This window comes from Emydura macquarii, unplaced genomic scaffold (genome assembly GCF_026122565.2).
Source record: "Emydura macquarii macquarii isolate MOO-44397 ecotype Brisbane River unplaced genomic scaffold, CSIRO-AGI_Emac_v2 contig_3472, whole genome shotgun sequence".
Taxonomy (NCBI): Eukaryota; Metazoa; Chordata; order Testudines; family Chelidae; genus Emydura; species Emydura macquarii.
Window position 1 is genome coordinate 204176 of NW_027133609.1, and position 18179 is coordinate 222354.

The 18179-nt window shown below is 60.8% G+C and overlaps 1 protein-coding gene across 1 annotated transcript; it reads left to right on the forward strand.

Moving 5' to 3' along the window:
- The first annotated feature begins 532 nt into the window (after positions 1-532).
- On the forward strand, positions 533-18160 carry COPZ1 (COPI coat complex subunit zeta 1). The gene is made up of 9 exons (XM_067535039.1): positions 533-679; positions 12355-12423; positions 13028-13109; positions 13582-13673; positions 14509-14564; positions 15092-15169; positions 15918-15969; positions 16677-16715; positions 18014-18160. Exons 1-9 carry the CDS (start codon positions 548-550, stop codon positions 18059-18061), a joined length of 648 nt encoding a protein of 215 aa, XP_067391140.1. The 5' UTR covers positions 533-547; the 3' UTR covers positions 18062-18160.
- Positions 18161-18179: the final 19 nt, after the last annotated feature.

Here is an 18179-nt window from a genome sequence, read left to right on the forward strand (position 1 = left end):
TGAGCCATGACAAGATCGCAGCAGGGGGCTGGCCTGGGGCATGTGTCCACCCATGCCTAGGAGCTTGTGGGGCTGGTGGCAGCTCTGGGGGAGAAGATGGGGGGAGTAGGGAGAGGGGTTGCAAGCCCCGCCCATCAGGGTCAATCCCGCCCCACAGGAGCCAGCAGGGCCCCACCCCTTGCCCGCGGGGTCATGACCCCAGAGAGGTCAGGATGCCCAGGGCAGGGGCCATGATCCCAAGGGGGCCGGACCCGCACATAGCCGGTAACGACTCCTTCCGGTCATGTGACATATGATCACGCCAACCACCGCACAGGACCGGAGGGAAGGATTACGTCACCGCTTCACTGGTTGCCATGGGAACTGTCCTGCCCGCCCATGCTGACTCCTCCCCCGGAAGGCGGAGGGGGCTCAGAGAGGGACCGACAGGGGCGCCTTCGAATCACCGACCGCTAACTGCGAAGGCTGAGGGGCGGGCCCTCCGGGCCACGCCCATTCATTGGAGTCGAGTTTCTGGTTGGCTGGACGGGATTAGGCGGGTTAGCCAATGAACGGTCAGGATGGGGCGGGGGCGCGGCCTGGAGCTGCGATTGGCAGTCCGGCAACCAATGTCGTGCGGCCTCCGCCGCTCCTGCTCCACGTCGGCATCGTTGAGGGCAAGATGGAGGCGCTGATCCTGGTAGGAGCGGGCTCCGGGCGGGGGGGAGCGGGCTGAGCCGTGGGGGCGGGGGTCGGACAGTGGGGGATGGGCGCTGCCAGTGGGGGGGATGGGTTCCAGTTTTGGGTGAGAGGGAGGTTGGGTGCTGCCAGAAGGGGGATGGGCAGCGCTGTGGGGGAGGATGGGCGCTGCCGTTGAGGGGGATGGGGAGAGGATGTGCACCACCAGTGGGGGGTTGGGCACTGTGGTTGAGGTACCATCATGGAGGATGGGCTCTGCCATCGGGGGAAGGGGGGAGGATGGGCACCGCCATGGGGGGATGGGCACCACCATGGGGGATGGGGAGAAAGGTAATTGTGCTGATGTATTTAGGGGTCTGTACAGACAGAACACGCCTGTAGACGTTTGACTTGATACCGTGTGACATTTTGATTAAAAAAAAGTAGAACTCTATCAAATGAACATGGCGCACGTTACATTGATTAAAAACTGGCTAACTGATCGATCTCAACCTGTAACTATAAATGGGGAATCGTCATCAAGCGGGTCTGTTTCCGGGGGGCCCGGTGTCGGTTCTTGGCCCTACACTATTTAACATCTGTGTCAGTGTCCTGAAAGAAAACATAAAATTGTCATGTATGAAGTTTGCTGAGGACACACAGACTGGTGGGTGGTAACTGAAGAGGACACATCATTAATACAAAGTGATCTGCATCGCTTGGGGAACTGTGTGCATGCAAGCAGTATGCCTTTTAATATGGCTAAATGTAAACATGTACATCTGGGAACAAAGACTGCAGGCCATACTTACAGGATGTGGGACTCTATCTTGAGAAGCAGTGATTGACAAAGATTTTTGGGTGATGGTGGATAATCAGCTGAATGTGAGCTCCCAGGGTGATGCTGTGGCCACGACGGCTAATGCGATCCTGGGATACATGAATAGGGAAATTTTGAGTATTTTACCTCTGTATTTGGCACTGATGTGACCGCTGCTGGAATCCTGTGTCCAGTTCTGGTGCCCACAATTCAAGAAGGATGTTGATAAATGGGGAGAAAGTTCAGAGAAGAGCCATGAGAATGATTAAAGGATTAGAAAACCTGCCTTGTAGTGCTAGACCTAGAGAGCTCTATCGATTTAGCTTAAGAAAGAGACGGTTCAGTGGGAGTTGATTGCAGTTTACAAGTACTTACATGGGGAACAAATATTTAATAATGGGCTCTTCAGTCTAGCAGAGAAAGGTCTCACACGATCCAAGGGCTGGAAGTTGCAGCTAGACAAATTCAGACTGGAAGTAAGGTGTACATTTTTATCAGTGAGAGTAATTAATCATTGGCAAAACTTAGCAAGGGTCATGGTGGATTCTCCATCACTGATCATTTTTAAATCAAGACTGGATGTTTTCTAGAAGATCTGCCCTAGGAATGATTTGGGGAAGTTCTATGGCCCATCTTGCACAGGAGGTCAGACTAGATGATCACAATGATCCCTTCCAGCCTTGGACTCTATGAATGGGCACTGCTGTTGGAGCGGGGGGAAGAATGGGCACTGCCATTGGGTACTCCCCTGCGATGCACCTGGTGGCGGTGGCAGGTCCCTTTCAGCCTGAGATTGGGCTGTGTAAAGCTCTGGCAGGGGAGAGGTTGCCTCAGACCTGGTGCCCAGGCATGGGGGCTGCCCTGTGTCACCCTTGGTGTGAGGATAGCAGGGCGTGTGCTAGGTAACGCTGAGGGGGGGGGGGGGAGCTGGGGCTGGGGCTGATTACCCCCTGCTATGAGTGGGAGTTCCCCTTCTGTCTGTGGGGGAGATTCCAGCCTTCGGGGGGTAACCCATATGGTCTGGACTGGCCATTAACCCTGGGGGCTGGATCTTGAGATAGCAACTATGACTGTCATGTGGGGCACAGGGGCTACTCTATAACACAAGACAGCCTGGGGGGGGCAGGGTGGGACCTCTCCTCAAAAACCTGCTGCACCATCACAGCCCGCCCTTAGACAAGTATCTCAAAACCTTGCATTTAGGGGAGAAACTGGAAAAAATGTGACCAAAGCTGCATAACTAAGGCCTGAGTCTGCAGAGGCTCTAGGATGCTAGCTCAGAGAGGGGCAAACCAGCCCCTATTTGGTGCACTGTGTTGACTCTGGCACCGAATGATGATGGTTTAAACGGTGCTGCTATTAGTATTTCCACTGCTGATCACTTCAGCAGAAACATCCAACTAATATGTTTATCTCGTACTCCTCCCACACCTCCCTGGGGGCAAAAGTCCTTCCTTCCCATCCAAACTTCAAGTACGGATTACTTCTGTGACACTCCTCGGTCATGGCTGTCCAATATCTTGGCAGATGAAAGGAGATGTGACAAAGTCGGTCCGTCAGTGGTGCTTAACAGTGGTATGGGAAAAGAGCCCGATGTGCGAGCGGCAAACCTTCCCACTGTGGCTACAGGTGCACTCGCCAAATGGAAGTTGAAGCACGATCTGCTTCCTGGCTCGCTTGTGGGCCTCAGCCTGGGCTCTGTGGTGGCTCTCTGTGGTGACTGCAGCAGTCTTAACCCAGCTTCTCCAGACTCAGTGATTGTGGGCAGGAGTTTCCCAGTTGTCAGTGGGAATGCTGAATTTCTTGAGGCCTTGCATGACCTTGTTGCTGTATCGGAGCTTTGGCCTTCCTCTGCGTCGCGGGCGGTTCTTAAATTGCCCATAGAGCCCAGCCTGTGGCATATGATCTTGAGGCATGCGCTGCATGTGTCCCAGCCAGCGAAGCTTGCGAACGTCCAGTGTAGTCTGCATAGACTGTAGTCTGGTTCTCTCCAGGATCTCGTTATTGATCCGTTGATCCCAAGTGACTCCAAGGATTTTTCTAAGACAACAGATGTGCCACCCTTCTGTGCCATTTGTGAAAACCCCCGCAGCACGCTGGAAATGCAGCAGTGTGGGGTCATGTGAAATGACTCCAGAGTAGTAAATAACCCAGGGGTTGCTGTGCTGAATGGGGTGGTTGGCTTTGTTTCTGATTTAATGAAAGCCACCTACACACACTTTCCTGAAAGCACATGGAGCTGCAGTGTAGCTTCCCCTTTGCCTCTTCAGAAATCTGGGCTCTTTGCTACAGGTCTTCGGCTCCCCTCCACACCCCAATACTTAGGGCCTTGACTGTAGGGAAGGATCCTGCATTGGTCCCGGGAGATGGGCTGCTAGGTCTCTTCCGTCTGTGAATGTGGTGTTGGAAGGAGGGGATCAGAGCAAAACACTTTGCAATTCTTGGGGTGGAGGATCTCTTGCACCCACAAACCCCTTTGACCCTGCACAGGGGAGGGACTGCCCGCTTAGCTCCGGTTACAGGCTGAGGATGATTTCAGTGTCTGTCATCTTCCCACCTGCCGGGGCTAGAAACGCTTTGGAGAGCTGAGGCAGTCCGAGCACGGGCAGGAGCAGCCCTTGCAGAGGGTGTTCCAGCGTGCGGATCGCCTGGTCTCGGGGGGAAGGAGGCTGATTGGTTTTAATCAAGTGAACAAGCAGGAAGGGCCTCTGGCATGGCTGGGGGATGCAAGCAGCTGTCCCGAAAGAGCAGAGGGCCCCTTGGGCCAGCGGCCTGCCCCCGGTGTTCTCTCCAAGCCTTGGCTGTGGAGGCTGCTGTGTTGGCTCCTTGACCCCCCTGATTTCCCTGACGCCTGCGTGGTGGTGCCAGCGGCATTCGCCTCAGTGGCTACGCTGGGCAATAGACGTGGTTTAAGACCAGCCAGTCCTTGCTAGCTACGCTGCCTGGCTCTGAGACCTGGGGTGGGTTTGCTTCCCGCACGCTAGCCCTGTTTGGCTGCAGTGCACTCTGGGTACCAGGCACACTGCCCAGAAGCGGTGGATTCTGGGAGGTTTCAGAGGGTCCAGCGGGGCTGGTCAAACTGTTGCATCCAACCTGGTGCCAAACAGGTTTGGACTGGCCTGGCCTGGTTCTTGCCCCTCTGAAAGCCTGGCCAGCTCCAGCTAGTTCTCATGGCACTTGGCAACTAGCCAAGGCATCTATGTGTGGCCACCACGGGCCCGAGTCTTGGCTGCATGTTTCAGGCGTCAGAACCCAGCTGTGGGCAGGGAACGGCAGCCTGAAGTCACCGTTGTCTCCCTCATTCTGGTTGGCTCCCGCCTGGCCCCCTGCACAAAGGAGAGCAGCCCGCAGGCTGTTCTAACTCACCAGAGCCTGGCATGCCTGCCTGGGAGCCACCCTGCTTCTCCCCCTAGAGTTTGGTGGTGGGGCTACCCCTTCACCCCACTGCGCCCGAGCCAGGGGTAGAATCTATGCCAAAGCGTTGTCCATCCATCCTAGGGGGTTGGGAGAAGGCTCTAGAGGAGGCCAGGCTGTTGTTACAGCCGGCTCTGAAGCACAGGATGGGCATGCTAATAGCTAGGGCTCTGGACATGGACTTCAGAGACCAATTGTTTATTCTGCCCCCTGCCTCCGTTTCCCATGTGTGCAATGGCGATACCCCTTCTCAGCCTCCCTGGGCATCAGTCGCGAGCCGGAGCACTCAGATCCTGCCGTGCAGGGGCCGGAGGAGTCCTGGGCTAGGTCAGAGCCTGTTCAGAGGACACTACACCCTTCGGGACCGCTCTGGCCTGGGGTGCCCAGGGTGAAAGGGGCTGGACTCTCTCATCTGCTGTGTGCTGGGGAATGATAGCTGAGTGGGGGGAATCAATCTAGGGGAATAAAATCCTCCGGTGGCTTCGTCTGTCTGGGCCAGCTGCTGTTCTGACAGCCATGGGTAGAAGCCTATCTTTTCTTGGTGATAGAAAAATCCCGGCCGTTAGGCTCTTGTTGTATTCTGCAGCCGAGCCGAGCTGAGCCATACGGCGGCGATTGTTTCTGAAAAGGTTGAAGTCGTTTTGTTTTGTGTGTACGATTTCTTCCAGTCCGAATAGCCAGCGGGGTGAGCCGGGAAGCCCTGCCACTGGTGGCATGTTTCCCTCCATTCCTGTGCGGGGATACAGCACTGAGCTCCTGGGTTCCATTCCTGGCTCTGCCGCTGGCCTGCTGCTGGGTTATCTCGGGCAATTCACATCCCCACCCGGGGCCTCTGTTTCCCCGTCTCTAAAATGGGAATAATGATGCCGTCCTCCTTTGTAAAGTGCTTGGAGATCTACTGATGCCTGACAACAGCTGGTCTAAAAGGCCCTTCTGTACTACTGCCAGCAGCTCCCTGCCCCCTTCTCTGTCTGCAGTCACGTTCTCCAATCGCCTCTGCAAAGAATAATAACAATAAAGCCCCAGCCATATTTCTTGGCTTCTGGCATCTCTTTCCCAGCGCTATCCTCTAGTTAGGGTCCTGGCAGCCATAAAAGGTTTACGGTGCGGCTGCTGATACTGCGCTGGGCTGCTGAGCACCTCCTCGAATTGATTGAGTCTAATTTATTGAAACTTCCGAATTAAATGATCAGAGTAAACTGTGCCGTAACTCTTAACGTCTCCTTTTAATGGTTGATGGCTTGAGGCGGACCTTGGCTCAAACGAAAAACCTCCAGAGAGAAATTGATGCAGCTTCTCACTCTCCAGGCCCTCTGCCCTCCCGGAAGCGCTCGTTATAGATTTAAAATGTGTATTTATTTGCTTTGCTCTGCGGTGCAAGCGTGGCTCCAGAGAAGTGTAAATCCTCCATGGCTCCCACGCAGGGCAGCAGCTATTGCAAGTTACCAGCTGGATGCAAAATAGGCTTGTAGTTTCTCAAGCTGGTTCCTTTGTATCATGTACCACCCACCCCCGCAGTTGGTCAAGGAGCAAACGGAGACTGGTCTCCTTTGTCATCTCCAGAGAGGGTTTGTCCAGGTGAGGGTGAGGCATATGTGGGAGGCAGTTTATTGAGGGGCACATAGATCTCTAGGGCTGTCCCTCCAGCCACCCCCGGAGGAACACGACTGAGCTGCCAACTTGGAGGGGGCTCGCTGGGCAGTCGCACCAATGCGGGATGCAGTTCGAGGCTGGGGTACACGTCAGAGTTAATCCAGACTAAAGCAGGATGTGAATGTAAAGTAGATGATCTAGTCTAGATTAACTCCATGTTTCAGTTAATGGTTTCATATTACTTTAACCTTTAATTCACTTTGGAAGTGGATTAAGATAATTCAGACTAAGGCTCTTATAGCGGAGTGAGAGCATCCACACACGGAGTTAATCTAGATTAATTCCCCATGTTGAAAAGCCCTAAAGAGCTTGTTTGGCCTGATTCCAGACCCTCTGGCCACTTGCGGTGACGCTCAAGGGGCAGCAGCAGGTGCCTAATCGGGCGCTTAGGTTGAGCACCCACCACTCAGACCCCGTCGGGTGTCCCCGTTGCCCTGCTCACTCCTGGCAGCTTCAGCCCCAGTTTCTCGATCTCCTGAGGGCCCAGCCGGCTGCAGCCCTTCTGTCGGTGGGGTTGTGGCTGGGACACGGGAAACTGTTTAGGCTTTTGGGGGTGGGATTGGGAAGAGCGTCCAGGGGCTCTGTTCCTGGCTGTCAGCTGGGACCAGCTCTATGCCGGGGCTGGGCAGCTTGTGGGCTCCCCCCACCCCCCCGGAACTTGGTTACAACGGTGCGGTGGGAGCAGCTCGGCTCTCTGGGAGGCTGCAGGGCAGGTGGGTGCTGGGAGCTATTGGCACCTCGCTCCTGCCAGCGCCAGTTCTTTCCCTTCACTGGCCTCAGGCTGCTCCCTGGCCCCTGCTCCCCCTGTCCACCTGCTGTCGGGGATCCCCGGTTCCCCAGTGATTGTTACAAATCAGGAACGTACCAACGCAGCCCAGTGGTCCTTCCAGCCCACTCTCCTGTCCCTGATAGTGGCCACTGCCAGGTGCTTCAGAGGGAGTGAACAGAATAGGGCAATTATCCGTGATCCAGCCCCTGTCACCCACTCCCAGCTGCTGGCAGTCAGAAGTTTAGGGACGCCCAGAGCAAGGGGTTGCGGCCTTGTCCATTGATGGACATAGTCATTGATGGGCCTGCCCTCCATGGCTTTCTCTCATTCTCTTTTAGACCCAGCTATAGGTTGGCCTTCACAACGTCCCCTGGCAGCGAGTCCCACAGCCCGACTGTGCGGTGGGTGAAGAAGTTCTTATGTTAGTCGTAAACCAGCTGCCTGTGAATTTCACTGGTGAGCCCGGTTTGTGTGTTATGGGAAGGGGTAACTAACACTCCCCTAGTCACTGTCTGCACCCCATTCTTGACTGTACACACCTCTGGCACGTCTTCCCCCCCGCCCCTCCCGGTCGTCTCTTTTCTAGGCTGAACAGTCCCAGTCTTTTGAATCTCTCCTCGCAGGGAAGCTGTTGGGATGAAGGGGTTAACTTAGGGCTCGACAAACCCCGGGCGCCAGGTCGCCATGGTGCCTAGAAATTTAAGTCTGGCGCCTAGTGTTTCTCCTCCCGCACTCCGGCCAGGGCGCCACTGTACCCAGGTGGCAGGGCTGGGAGGGGGGAGCGCTGCGTCTGCCACGCTCCAACCAGGGCGCCCCGCCACTTGAGCCCACATTGTGGGAGAGTGGTGGGGGGAAGGGGCAGGGCCGGGAGGGGAGAGCGGCCGCTGCGCTTCGGCCGGGGCGCCCCGCCACTGAGCCCACGTGGTCTGGCTCCTTAATTTTTGGGCTGGCTCCTAGCTCCAAAACAAATTTGTCGAGCCCTGGGTTAACTGCAGCTGGGTGGCCCCCCCTGTTAGTCGTGGGGGGGAGGGAGTATCAAAGGCCTCCCTGGCAGGGAAAGTCAGGACCCTTCCTGTGATATCCCAGAATGCATCATTTTGCATTCCCATATCTGCATCCCACTGGGAACTAGCCGAGTTTCTCAGAGAGCGGGGTGGGAGCAGAGGGTGACAGGCAGGACATCGGTGGGTGTGTGTGTGGGAGGGTTTGCGCCGACCGCCCCGGCTGGGGATCAGCCCAGCTTTCTGACAGGGCCCCCTCTGGAGTCAAAAGGCTGCAGGCCCCATTCCCCATGCGTGAGGCTGTGCGTGGCTTCTGGGGGAAGTCATGTCCTGTGAAGCCAGGCTCCCCACATCTCAGCCTGGGGATGCCCCCTCCCTGGAGCAGGGGAGTCAGCTGGGGAACTTGGCCACCTGGCAGTTCCTGTCCTTTCCCCCTCCTCCCAGGGGAAGACAAAGACAACCAGCTATGGGAAGGGGTCCCTTGGGCTGGTGCCAGGCTGCCAGCGGGGCCCTTGGGGCTCAGAATTGGGGGAGTCCCATGCTGTGCCCGGTGGAGGCCAGTCCATGCATTGCAACAGCCAAGGGCCCAATCCTGGAATGTGCTGGGCACCAGCAGCCTCCATGGAGGGCAGAGGGCGTCGCAGGCAATTGGCACCACGTGGACTCCAGGGCAGGGTGGGTTCTAGCAGCCTCCCCCCAGGGGCTGGTTCCCCTTGGCAGTGTTGGCCGCAGGAGAGGCACCTGTGCCCGTCAGGGAACCTCTCTGCGCTCCCCAGACCCACAGGCTGGTGGATTTCAGCCCACAGACGGGCACAGGCAGCAGAGGCGGGGTGAGGGCGCTGGATGCCGACCCGGAGCGTTTGAGGTGAAGTTCTGTCATACACTCCGACTGTGGCTACGTGGAGGTCAGTGCATCACAGAACTTTGTCTCGAGAGCTTTTTAGCATCTGTCTCACTTGGGGTCCCCCAGGATCCTGCTGCCACCCGAGGGCCCCTACCCATCTTCCGCCACCTGCAGCCCCGATCGGTGGGTCTGGGCCTATGTGGGGGTGGTCTAACCTGATACAGCAACAGCAGGCTGCCGCCGACTCCCAGCCCTTCACCGCTGGCGACGCGGGAGCCTTCCAGGGGGCCCGGTGGTGCCCTCGTGTCCAGCGGCGGGGTGCAGGGAGCCATCTCCATGTGAGCCGTGCCTCGATCTGTGAAAAGCCCCATTCTTTTCCTCCAGGGGCTAAGGGTCACCCGAACTGTGGGGCTGGAAGCACAGATGCTGCCGGGCCCCTAATGGGGTGACGCCCTTAGATCCCACCCCCGGGGGTTGAGGGACGTCAGGATGGCAGTCTCTGAGGATGGCAGTAGCGGCTCGTGGCCCCTGATCCTTCCCACCGCTGTAAGCCCTGCTGGTGCCCGTCATGAGCCGCTGTGAGCACACGAGCCCCATTCCAGGCGCTGAGCCACTCCCTCTCGCATCCCATCTCGCACGCCCCTCGCACGGTGTGTAAATCCGCCTGGGAATCAGAGTGATCCCCCCAGTCTGTCCATACGCCAGGGCCGCCGTGCTGTACCGGCAGGGACCCGTCCGTGTCCAGGCTCCACAGGCCGGCTGCTGTGGTGATGGTGGCTGGCGCCAGCCTTGCGATGAGCCCAGTCTGCACGGGGCGAAGGCCATGTGGGGTGGAGGGGGACTGGGGAGGAGCCACTGTGGATCGCCAGGGCAGGGTCGTGCCTCGCTAGGGTAGATGGGAGCCCGGTGATGGGGGGCCCTGGCACGTATTGGACTGTGGCCCGGTAACTTGTGGGCTGGGAGGAGGCGAGTTGAAGGGCTGTGCCCCCTCCAAAGCCAGGGGTGGGCACCAGTCGCCCCCTCCTGGCAGCCGTCTGGGGAGTGAGCCGGGGCTGGGCAAGTGTCAGCAGAGAGTCCCTGAAGAGCCGAGCCATGGGGTGGTGTTGGCCAGACAGAAGGGCAGCTCCCCCCATGGCCTGTCACTCTGGGGTCCCAGTGGGGACAAACCTGAGACTGGACGGGACCCGTTGATCCTGAAAGCCGCTAGCCTGGGGCAGGACCTTGTTTCAGCAGGACCAGTGCAGGCTCCCAGGGGTTTTGGGGGAGCCAGGCTGAGCCCTGCTGGGGCCCTCTCCTTGCCTGTGCCTGGCGGTTGCTGCTGCTGCCCTGCCGATGGCTGGGACCGGGGCGGATCCCGCCGGAGACGGGGTCTCTCACCAGTCTGGGTGAGAACCAGCTTGTCCCTGAGGAGCCCAGAGCCCCCATTGCCCCCCCAGCCCTGTACCGCCAACTGCTCCCTCCTTTGTGCCTTCCGCATTCATGGCCTCTTAGTGCAGGGGACCCTCGTTTGCCCCCTTTCCTTGTGCAGAGGGGATGCCGGCCCCCAGTCTTCCCTGCACGGAGTGAATCAACTTACTCTGTTCCCAGTGCAGGCAGCACCTGTAATCTGCATCTCTGACACTGAGCCAGACACCCCACTGCGCAGCAAGGCAGGGGCACAGCCAGGAACAGAACTCAGGAGTCCTGACCCCCCGACCCCCCAATCCCTTGCTCTAACCACTAGACCCTGCTGCCCTCCCAGAGCCAGGAATAGAACCCAGGAGTCCTGGCTCCCAGCCCCCTGCTCTAACCACTAGACCCCACTTCCTTCCTTCTCTTTGAAGCTGTCAGAGCGGCTATTGCCTCTGCTCCATGCTGCAGGGACCCAGGGGGAAGCAGCTGGCTGGGGTGCGGAGCGATAAACGCGGTTGCTAGAGCCGTCCCGTACAGCGTGGAGGGTGGTGGCAGGAAACCGGCACACCCGATAGCAACCAGTTATTTATACCCCCGCCTAAGCGCCCGCCGGGCATCCCTGGTGAGCAGTGTCCACTGCTGCATTGAGCCCGGGGCGCCCCCTGCTGGCCGAGGGCAGGGAGCAAGCAGGGCTGGGGGGCTGCTCAGGCCTGTGTGTTACCAGGCATGGGGCCTGTCTGCAGCTCTGGTGTGGGGGTCTGGGGAGGCCTCACTGGCACCTGGGCAGTGGAAGAGCTGCCCCAGCACATGGAGGGGTCCTGCCCTGGAGGATGCTGGGAAAGGGGCAGCAGAGAGGGGGTCAGGCCTGGAGTGGGGACAGATGGATACCCCGTCCTATTAGCCTAGGCTGTGCCGTGGGCCATTGGGATTTGTATTAACGTGAGACCTAATTACAGCTAGAGCTGCGGGGTGGGGGTCTAGCTGCACCCCGATTCCATACCCATTCTGCTGCCTCTCTGAGGGGCCCTTTGGTGGCCTTGTCCCTGCCTGCCATGGGGCAAGCGGGCACATGTGCTGGGTGCGGAGAAAGCATGGGAGGTAGGGGCAGCCGGGCCAGAGCGACAGTGACGGAGCTGGGCTGGTTAGAGAGGGACCCCGACACCAGCTGGGGCCAACCCCTCTGGTCCGCAAACCCCTGGGTAGGGGTGAGAGGTGCCAGGGTGGCAGCGTCTCTGTCTGCCAGGTGGGGGCTTCTTCCCCCCCCGGCAGGGTCCATGGCTGGCGCCAGCTGTGGAGTTAACCCCAGCTCTGTGTCGAGATCCCACCTGCTAGGCGCCGGCTAGAGAACTGCCCCTTCTTTCCCCTTCTGTTCTGCTGCGGACGCCTGCAGCTGTCACGGTGGGGTTGATTTTCAAGCCCTGCTGACCTGGGGCGGGATTGGAGCTGGCCCTCCAAGATGTGCCAAGGTCCATGCCACGGGGCAGTGCCTCGAGCCAGTTTTCCCCCACCCCACACACATAGGGCGCGGGGCTTCCGGCTTGTGGGTGGCAACCTCTGCCTTGCGCCAGCCTCCCCTGGTGGATGCGGCCAGTGGTAATCTGGGCCTAATCCTGATGCCCTGTCATGTTCTCTGGGCTCCCAGGGCAGACAGTTCTGGGCTGTGGCTGCCCCGGTTGATCCGCCAGGCGCCCTGCAGCCACGTTGCTGCCCCGGCCGGCTGAGCTCCCTGCGGTGGGGAGGGTGGCCTGGAGCAGCACAGGGCCGTGGCAGGCTCCGCGCAGTGACTGAGCCTGTGTCTCTGCAGGAGCCGTCCCTGTACACGGTGAAAGCTGTCCTCATCCTGGATAACGATGGTGACCGTCTCTTTGCCAAGGTGAGTGCCCGCGTGTGACATGATGTGGGGCACCAGGGGAGGACAGGTTTGCAGGCCACTCTGTGTGCCCAAGGGTGCCCCAGAGGGGTGTGTAGTGGGGTGTCAGACACACCAGGCTCTGGGTCCAGGGGCACCATATGCCACACTGTGGGTCCTGGGGGCGCCGTGGGGTGGGTCAGTTGCTGCGCTCTGCGTCCCATGATCTTGGATTCCTGTTTGCGAGTGAGTTATGGGATTGGGAAATGAAGGGATTGAGGAGAGTGGCTCTGGAACCAGACACAGGGCAAAGCAAACTCCCCGTCCCGCCAGTGCCCCTCAGTCCCAACCTGCTGCCCCCAGCCCTGCATTTTCAAAGACGTGTGCATGGAAACAAGCCCTGCTTCTCCCCCTCCGGGTCCTGCGCTGCTTGCTGCTCTCTGGCCGCAGTGGGTGTTGTGGGCTCCCAGGATCCAGCCCCAAGGTGTTGGGAGGGCATGGCGTCCCCTTCCCTGTCCCAGGCTGTGCTCATCTGGACCGGACTGGTCTCCGGGCCCGCCTGGTGTCGCAAAACTGCCAGGTGAGCTGTGCCAGGGCCAGGAGTAACGCCCCTGCCCTCTTCCTGCAGTACTATGACGACACATATCCCACCGTCAAGGAGCAGAAAGCCTTTGAGAAGAACATCTTCAACAAGACCCACCGGACGGACAGTACGTGCCCTGGCCTGGGGGGTGGGGGACACCGTGGGGGGAGAAGGGATGTTGCCCACCTGGGACTCTGCCCACCAACGCTGCCTGGGGCCTGCAGCTCTGCTTGCTGCAGCACCTCCATTCGGGCAGGGCCCTGCTCACGATGCCCGTTGGTCGTTGCTAGGCTGGCACACTGCCAGGCTCCCAGAGGGTGTGGGGGGTAGGGATCGGGAGCTGCGGTTTGGGTACAGTTCAGTCAGCAGCCAGGTTGGGGGGAGTCGACAGGGAGGTGCCCCTGGGCCTTCCCTGCCGATGATGCCCTGGCACAGGGTGGTCGTGGGATGCCCGCCCATCATCCTGAAACCGAGGTTGGGGCCGTCCCATGACGCTGGCTGCCCTTCCCTGCCCTCGCCAGAAGGTGGGTGCTGGCGAGCCCACCCCTCTTTCCATGAGCCGGCTGGCCTGTCCTTCACATGTGGGCCTGTCCCCCCAGGCGAGATCGCCCTCCTGGAGGGGCTGACCGTGGTCTACAAGAGCAGCATTGATCTGTACTTCTACGTCATCGGCAGCTCCCACGAGAACGAGGTGCGTAGCCCTGCCAGGGCCCCTGGGCACGGGTGCTCCCAGCTGCAGCTGGACAGGGCCCGGGGGGGGGGGCAATTGGGGAGGGCCAGGGAGGAGTTAGTGTCTCCTGTGGGGGGACCCCAGCCAGTAGGGGTGCAGCGGCCCTGCCTGGCTGCTGGGAGCAGGATGCTCTGTGTCTGCAGAGGATTGGAGGTACAGAACTGGAGGCGGGCGCCTGCCTAGAGAAACCCAGCTCTTGCTTGGGGGTGGCTCTGGGCATCACCTGCACCCCCATTGCTCTCCAAGCTGGTGCGCCACTGCTGCTGTGTGCCAAGAGCTGGGGAGATGTGGGGGGGGGCAGCCTCCTGCCGCCTCTCAGGGAGCCTGCCTTGGGCACACTGTGTGATGGGCCTGCCCGGGGTGGGGCAGGGCAGCGCGTCCAGGGGTCAGAGCTGCACCGAATGCCAGGCCTACAAAAGGGCTCCATGCCCAGCAGCTTCATGGAGAGTGATGGAGACACCCCCATTGGGTGCTATGGGGAATCCTCCCGCCCCCCAACCCCCCTTTTGTTCCCAGTGGGAGCTGTAGGTGCTGGGCCCCTTTGGCAATCAGGCCCGTAAAGGCTGCCTCCTCCCCTGGCAGGACAGCTTGAGCTCTCTGCCCCCCATCAGAGCAGAGATGGTGCCAGTGCCAGGCCCCCACCTGCCCATTTCTCCTGCCAAGGGCAGCCCTTGCCAGCTGATGGCCCTACCCAGTGCCCACTGTGTGGGGAGCTGCTCGGCAGGGCGCTGTGCTGTGCCAGCTGGGGGTGCCGGGGGCAGGACCTGGTCTCCCTAACCCGCCTCTCCTCTTCCAGCTGATGCTCGTGGCCGTGTTGAACTGCCTCTTCGACTCGCTCACCCAGATGCTGAGGTGAGGCGCGGCAGGGCAGGACGGGGCGTGGGGAGAGCTCTCTTGCTGCTTGAGTTCAGCTGGCGGGGGGCTGGAGGGTCAGTCTGGGCAGCCTCAGACCGTCCGGTCACATGTGCCCCCCTCAGCCGGGGCTGTGGTGCGGGAAGCCAGGCGTTCAGCACGCTCCCAGGAGCCATCCCCGGAGCCATCACCAAGCCCAGCCCACCTGGAGCCATCGCCCAGCTGGTCCTTAGCCCGTATAGCTTGCCAGCTCTCTGGGTCCCAGCACGCACCCTGCACGCAGGAGTGACCAGGTCAGATCCGACCCTCCTCCTCCCTCCCCCCCATTCTGGGTACATCTGAGCCAGGCAACCCCTTGCCAGGAAGCTCTCCAGTTCCCCTGCCAGCTGGTGGGCCTGGCACCCCTGCCGATGGCTGTCTGAGCTCCCCTATGGCATGCAGTTTGGGCTCCCGCTGATGCCCAGGGCCTGGTGGGGCTGGCACAAAGGGCTCGGGCTCCCCCTGACTGGATGTGGGTCTCTCGGCAGGAAGAACGTGGAGAAGCGCGCCTTGCTGGAGAACATGGAGGGGCTCTTCCTGGCCGTGGATGAGATCGTGGATGGCGGGTGAGCATCAGCGACCCCTTCCCAGAAGATGAGGCTCCTGCCACCCCATGGGGCCCAAGGGCTGCACCTCCCTCCCCCCAGCCTGTCTTAGGCCTGAGTGCTGGGGTATCCTGCCCAGATGGGTGGGGGCAGCGGGCATCAGCAGTGGAGGCTAGGGTGGGGGTGGTGAACAGCGCTTCCCCATGCGTGAGTGGCTGGTGTGCTGGGATTTCGGCTGGCTGTCGTCACGTGTGTTTCCAGCTGGTTGGGGGGGTGCATGTGTTGTACACGTACATGCTGGTTGTGGCGTGTTCATTGCTCAGCCCTGGGAAGGAGCTGCCCGGCCAACCCCTCTCCCATTGGCTACCCTGCCCCTCTGCCTGCCCCCCTGCCCCCAGCTCCCCGCACAGCCCCTCGCCACTGCTCTGTCTCCCCCCTGCCCCAATCCCTCCTCTGGCCACCTGGCTCCTGGGCAGCCCCCACTTCATCCCAGGCTCCTCGGAGTGGCCCAGCCTCACAGTCCGGTCGCTGGGGATGAGGGTTTTCACAAGCCCTAAGGGTGGTTGTGGATTGCACTGGGGCCGCGGCTGGCTAAAAGACCCCACCCTGGGCTGGGTCATCAGTGTGGTGCCCCTTGTGCTGTGCAGGGCAGGATCTGCCCCGGCTGGCAGGTCTGGGTGCAGGGAGACCCGCGGGCAGGGGTGTCTCCCTTGGCACGGGCGCCTGGGTAGGCGCTGTGGGGTTAACGGCCCGACTGCTCTTCCCCCAGCGTGATCCTGGAGAGCGACCCCCAGCAGGTGGTGCACCGTGTGGCTGTGCGGGTAAGTGAGCGCCAGTGCCCCCCACCCAGCATTCCCCCCCCCCCCAAGAGCAGAGCCCCTCCCAACTCCAAGAGCTCCGCCCTCCCTGGCCCAGTAGGCCCCTCCCCCTCGGTAGCACAGCCTTTGCCTGTTGCCATGCCGACTCCCCATTCTGACCCCTGCTGGGTACCAGAGGGAGCGCTAGGGCAGGAGCCTGCTGCTCTTGGAATGGCCTTGCCCTATGGGTGAGGGGGGCACATGAGCCATCGGGGCACAATCTACTCCCTGCCCTCCTCCGGGCCAGCTCCTGCCTTTCAGCCCCTGGGGCAGGGGTGGCTGGTGGCTGCTAACCTGGCTGGGGGCTCAGCTGGGCTGGACTCCCTGAACGACCCAGCACCTCCCACTGAGAGCGACGGGGAAGGGCCTGGCCGCCTTGCCCAGCCCCTTGCATTGGGGGCGAGGAGGAGCCGCACCCCCTACAGCACTGGGGTGGGGGGCTGGGCAGTGTTCCCTGCTTTGAGGGTGGGAGCCGTGCCCCCTGTGGCATTGCAGGAGAGTCAGGGTGGCGCTCCCTACAGCAGTGGGAAGCTGGGTTCAGGGGGCACCCCTGCAGCATGGGGTGGGGGGTCAGGGCAGTGCCCCTTCCAGCACAGGGGGGAGGGGGGAGAGGCGGTGCCGCCTGTGGTGTCGGGCTGGTGGTGCTGCTCCACGGCATGTGTCTGTTGCAGGGTGAGGACGTCCCCCTGACAGAGCAGACAGTCTCTCAGGTACGTCCCTCTCCCCATCCTCCCTGCGCGCCGGCATCGCTGCCCCAGTCGGCTCCAGGGCTCTGACTTCCTACCCCAGCCACAGATCTCCTCCTAGAGCCTCTCGATCTCCAGCCCCAGCCCCTCCCTCCCCCAGTCAGGCCCAGCCCAGGCTGCACATGGGATCCCCCAGGGCAGACCAGCCAGGATCCTCCCCTCAGGGGCTGGGGCCTGATTTCTAAGCTTACTCCAGCACCCCCTAGTGGGCAGCATGGTCTGTGGGTGTTCCCTCCTGACCGCTTCCCAGCTAATGCCCTGAAGTATGGGGTTGGATTGCCACAGGCAGCAATTGTTAACCAGCCCCAGCGTGCTCTGTGCTGCACGGGACCCAGCAGCAGGCACAGCCTCTGCCCCAGGGAGCCCACAGCCAGCATCAAGTACCCAAAGACTGGTGCTAACTTCGCGTGAGGTTCTAACCAATACTGGGTGCCCTATAGTAACTGAGCTTCTGCTGGGCTGGGTGCTGTGACCATGCAGCCAGGCCCTCAGATACATCGTGCATGCAACCTGCTGCTCGGCGTTGGTGCCATTTTGAAAGCTGCCCTCCCCTAGAGCAGGGTGGGGCTGTCCCGGCGCTCTCCTGTTCTGGGTGCTCTGCCTCCAGACGGGCCAGCTGCTCACTGGCCGAAGCCCTAGCCTGGTTGGGCCCAGTGCCCGGTCAGGGGCTGATGGCAGCACAGGCTGGGCTGAGCCACCAGACGGATCTTAACCCTGAATCCAGCTCCCCCTACCCCATGGGGAGGAAGGGCCTGGCCCGGTCATGGGGAGCAGCCAATAACTGAAACTCATGGGGTCCCGATGCTTCCCAGGGTCGCATGGGCAGATCCTGCTCACCTGGTGACAGCTAGTGCCTGTGGACATGGGCCACGTTGGCAGAGAAGGGTGTGCCCAGAGCCGTCCCGACCCATCTGTTCTCCCGCCAGTCTCTCCTGCTGGATCCAGCCTAGCAAACCTTGTCCTGCCGGCCCATGTCCGCTGGCACCACAGGCCGTCTCCCCCTGCGGAGCGATGCCCAGACCAGGGAGCCTCTGGGCCCTGGCTCTTTTCATCAGCCCCTGCTCTTACCCAGAGGGCTGTGGGTGCTCTCATGCCCCCTGCGAAGCTGTGGAGGCTTGTGGTCACCATGGCGAAGCAGGTTGGCTTTAGCAGTGGGACTGGGGAGCTCTGCAGGGGAGGGGATGGTGCCAGGCTGGCGGGGAGGGGAAAGGACAGTCTGCCCCCAGCCCCTCCAGCTGAGCCGCCCCCCGTCTGCTTTCCAGGTGCTGCAGTCGGCCAAAGAACAGATCAAGTGGTCTCTGCTGCGATAGGGCAGGGATCCCACGGCTGCCCCCGTCTCTACTGTGACCCACCCCCGTCCTGTCTGATGCACTGCCTGGCGCACTAACACGCTGGAGGATTTTGCTGGAGCTGGTGTCTGGCTCTTTT

What these genes read in the sequence shown, in the direction of transcription:
- COPZ1 (XM_067535039.1), top strand. Translation starts at nt 548, where the DNA reads ATGAACGGTCAGGATGGGGCGGGGGCGCGGCCTGGAGCTGCGATTGGC. An exon ending in TCGCTCACCCAGATGCTGAG is followed by an intron (nt 14,565 to 15,091) that starts GTGAGGCGCGGC and finishes GTCTCTCGGCAG; the next exon opens with GAAGAACGTGGAGAAGCGCG. An exon ending in TGCACCGTGTGGCTGTGCGG is followed by an intron (nt 15,970 to 16,676) that starts GTAAGTGAGCGC and finishes TGTCTGTTGCAG; the next exon opens with GGTGAGGACGTCCCCCTGAC.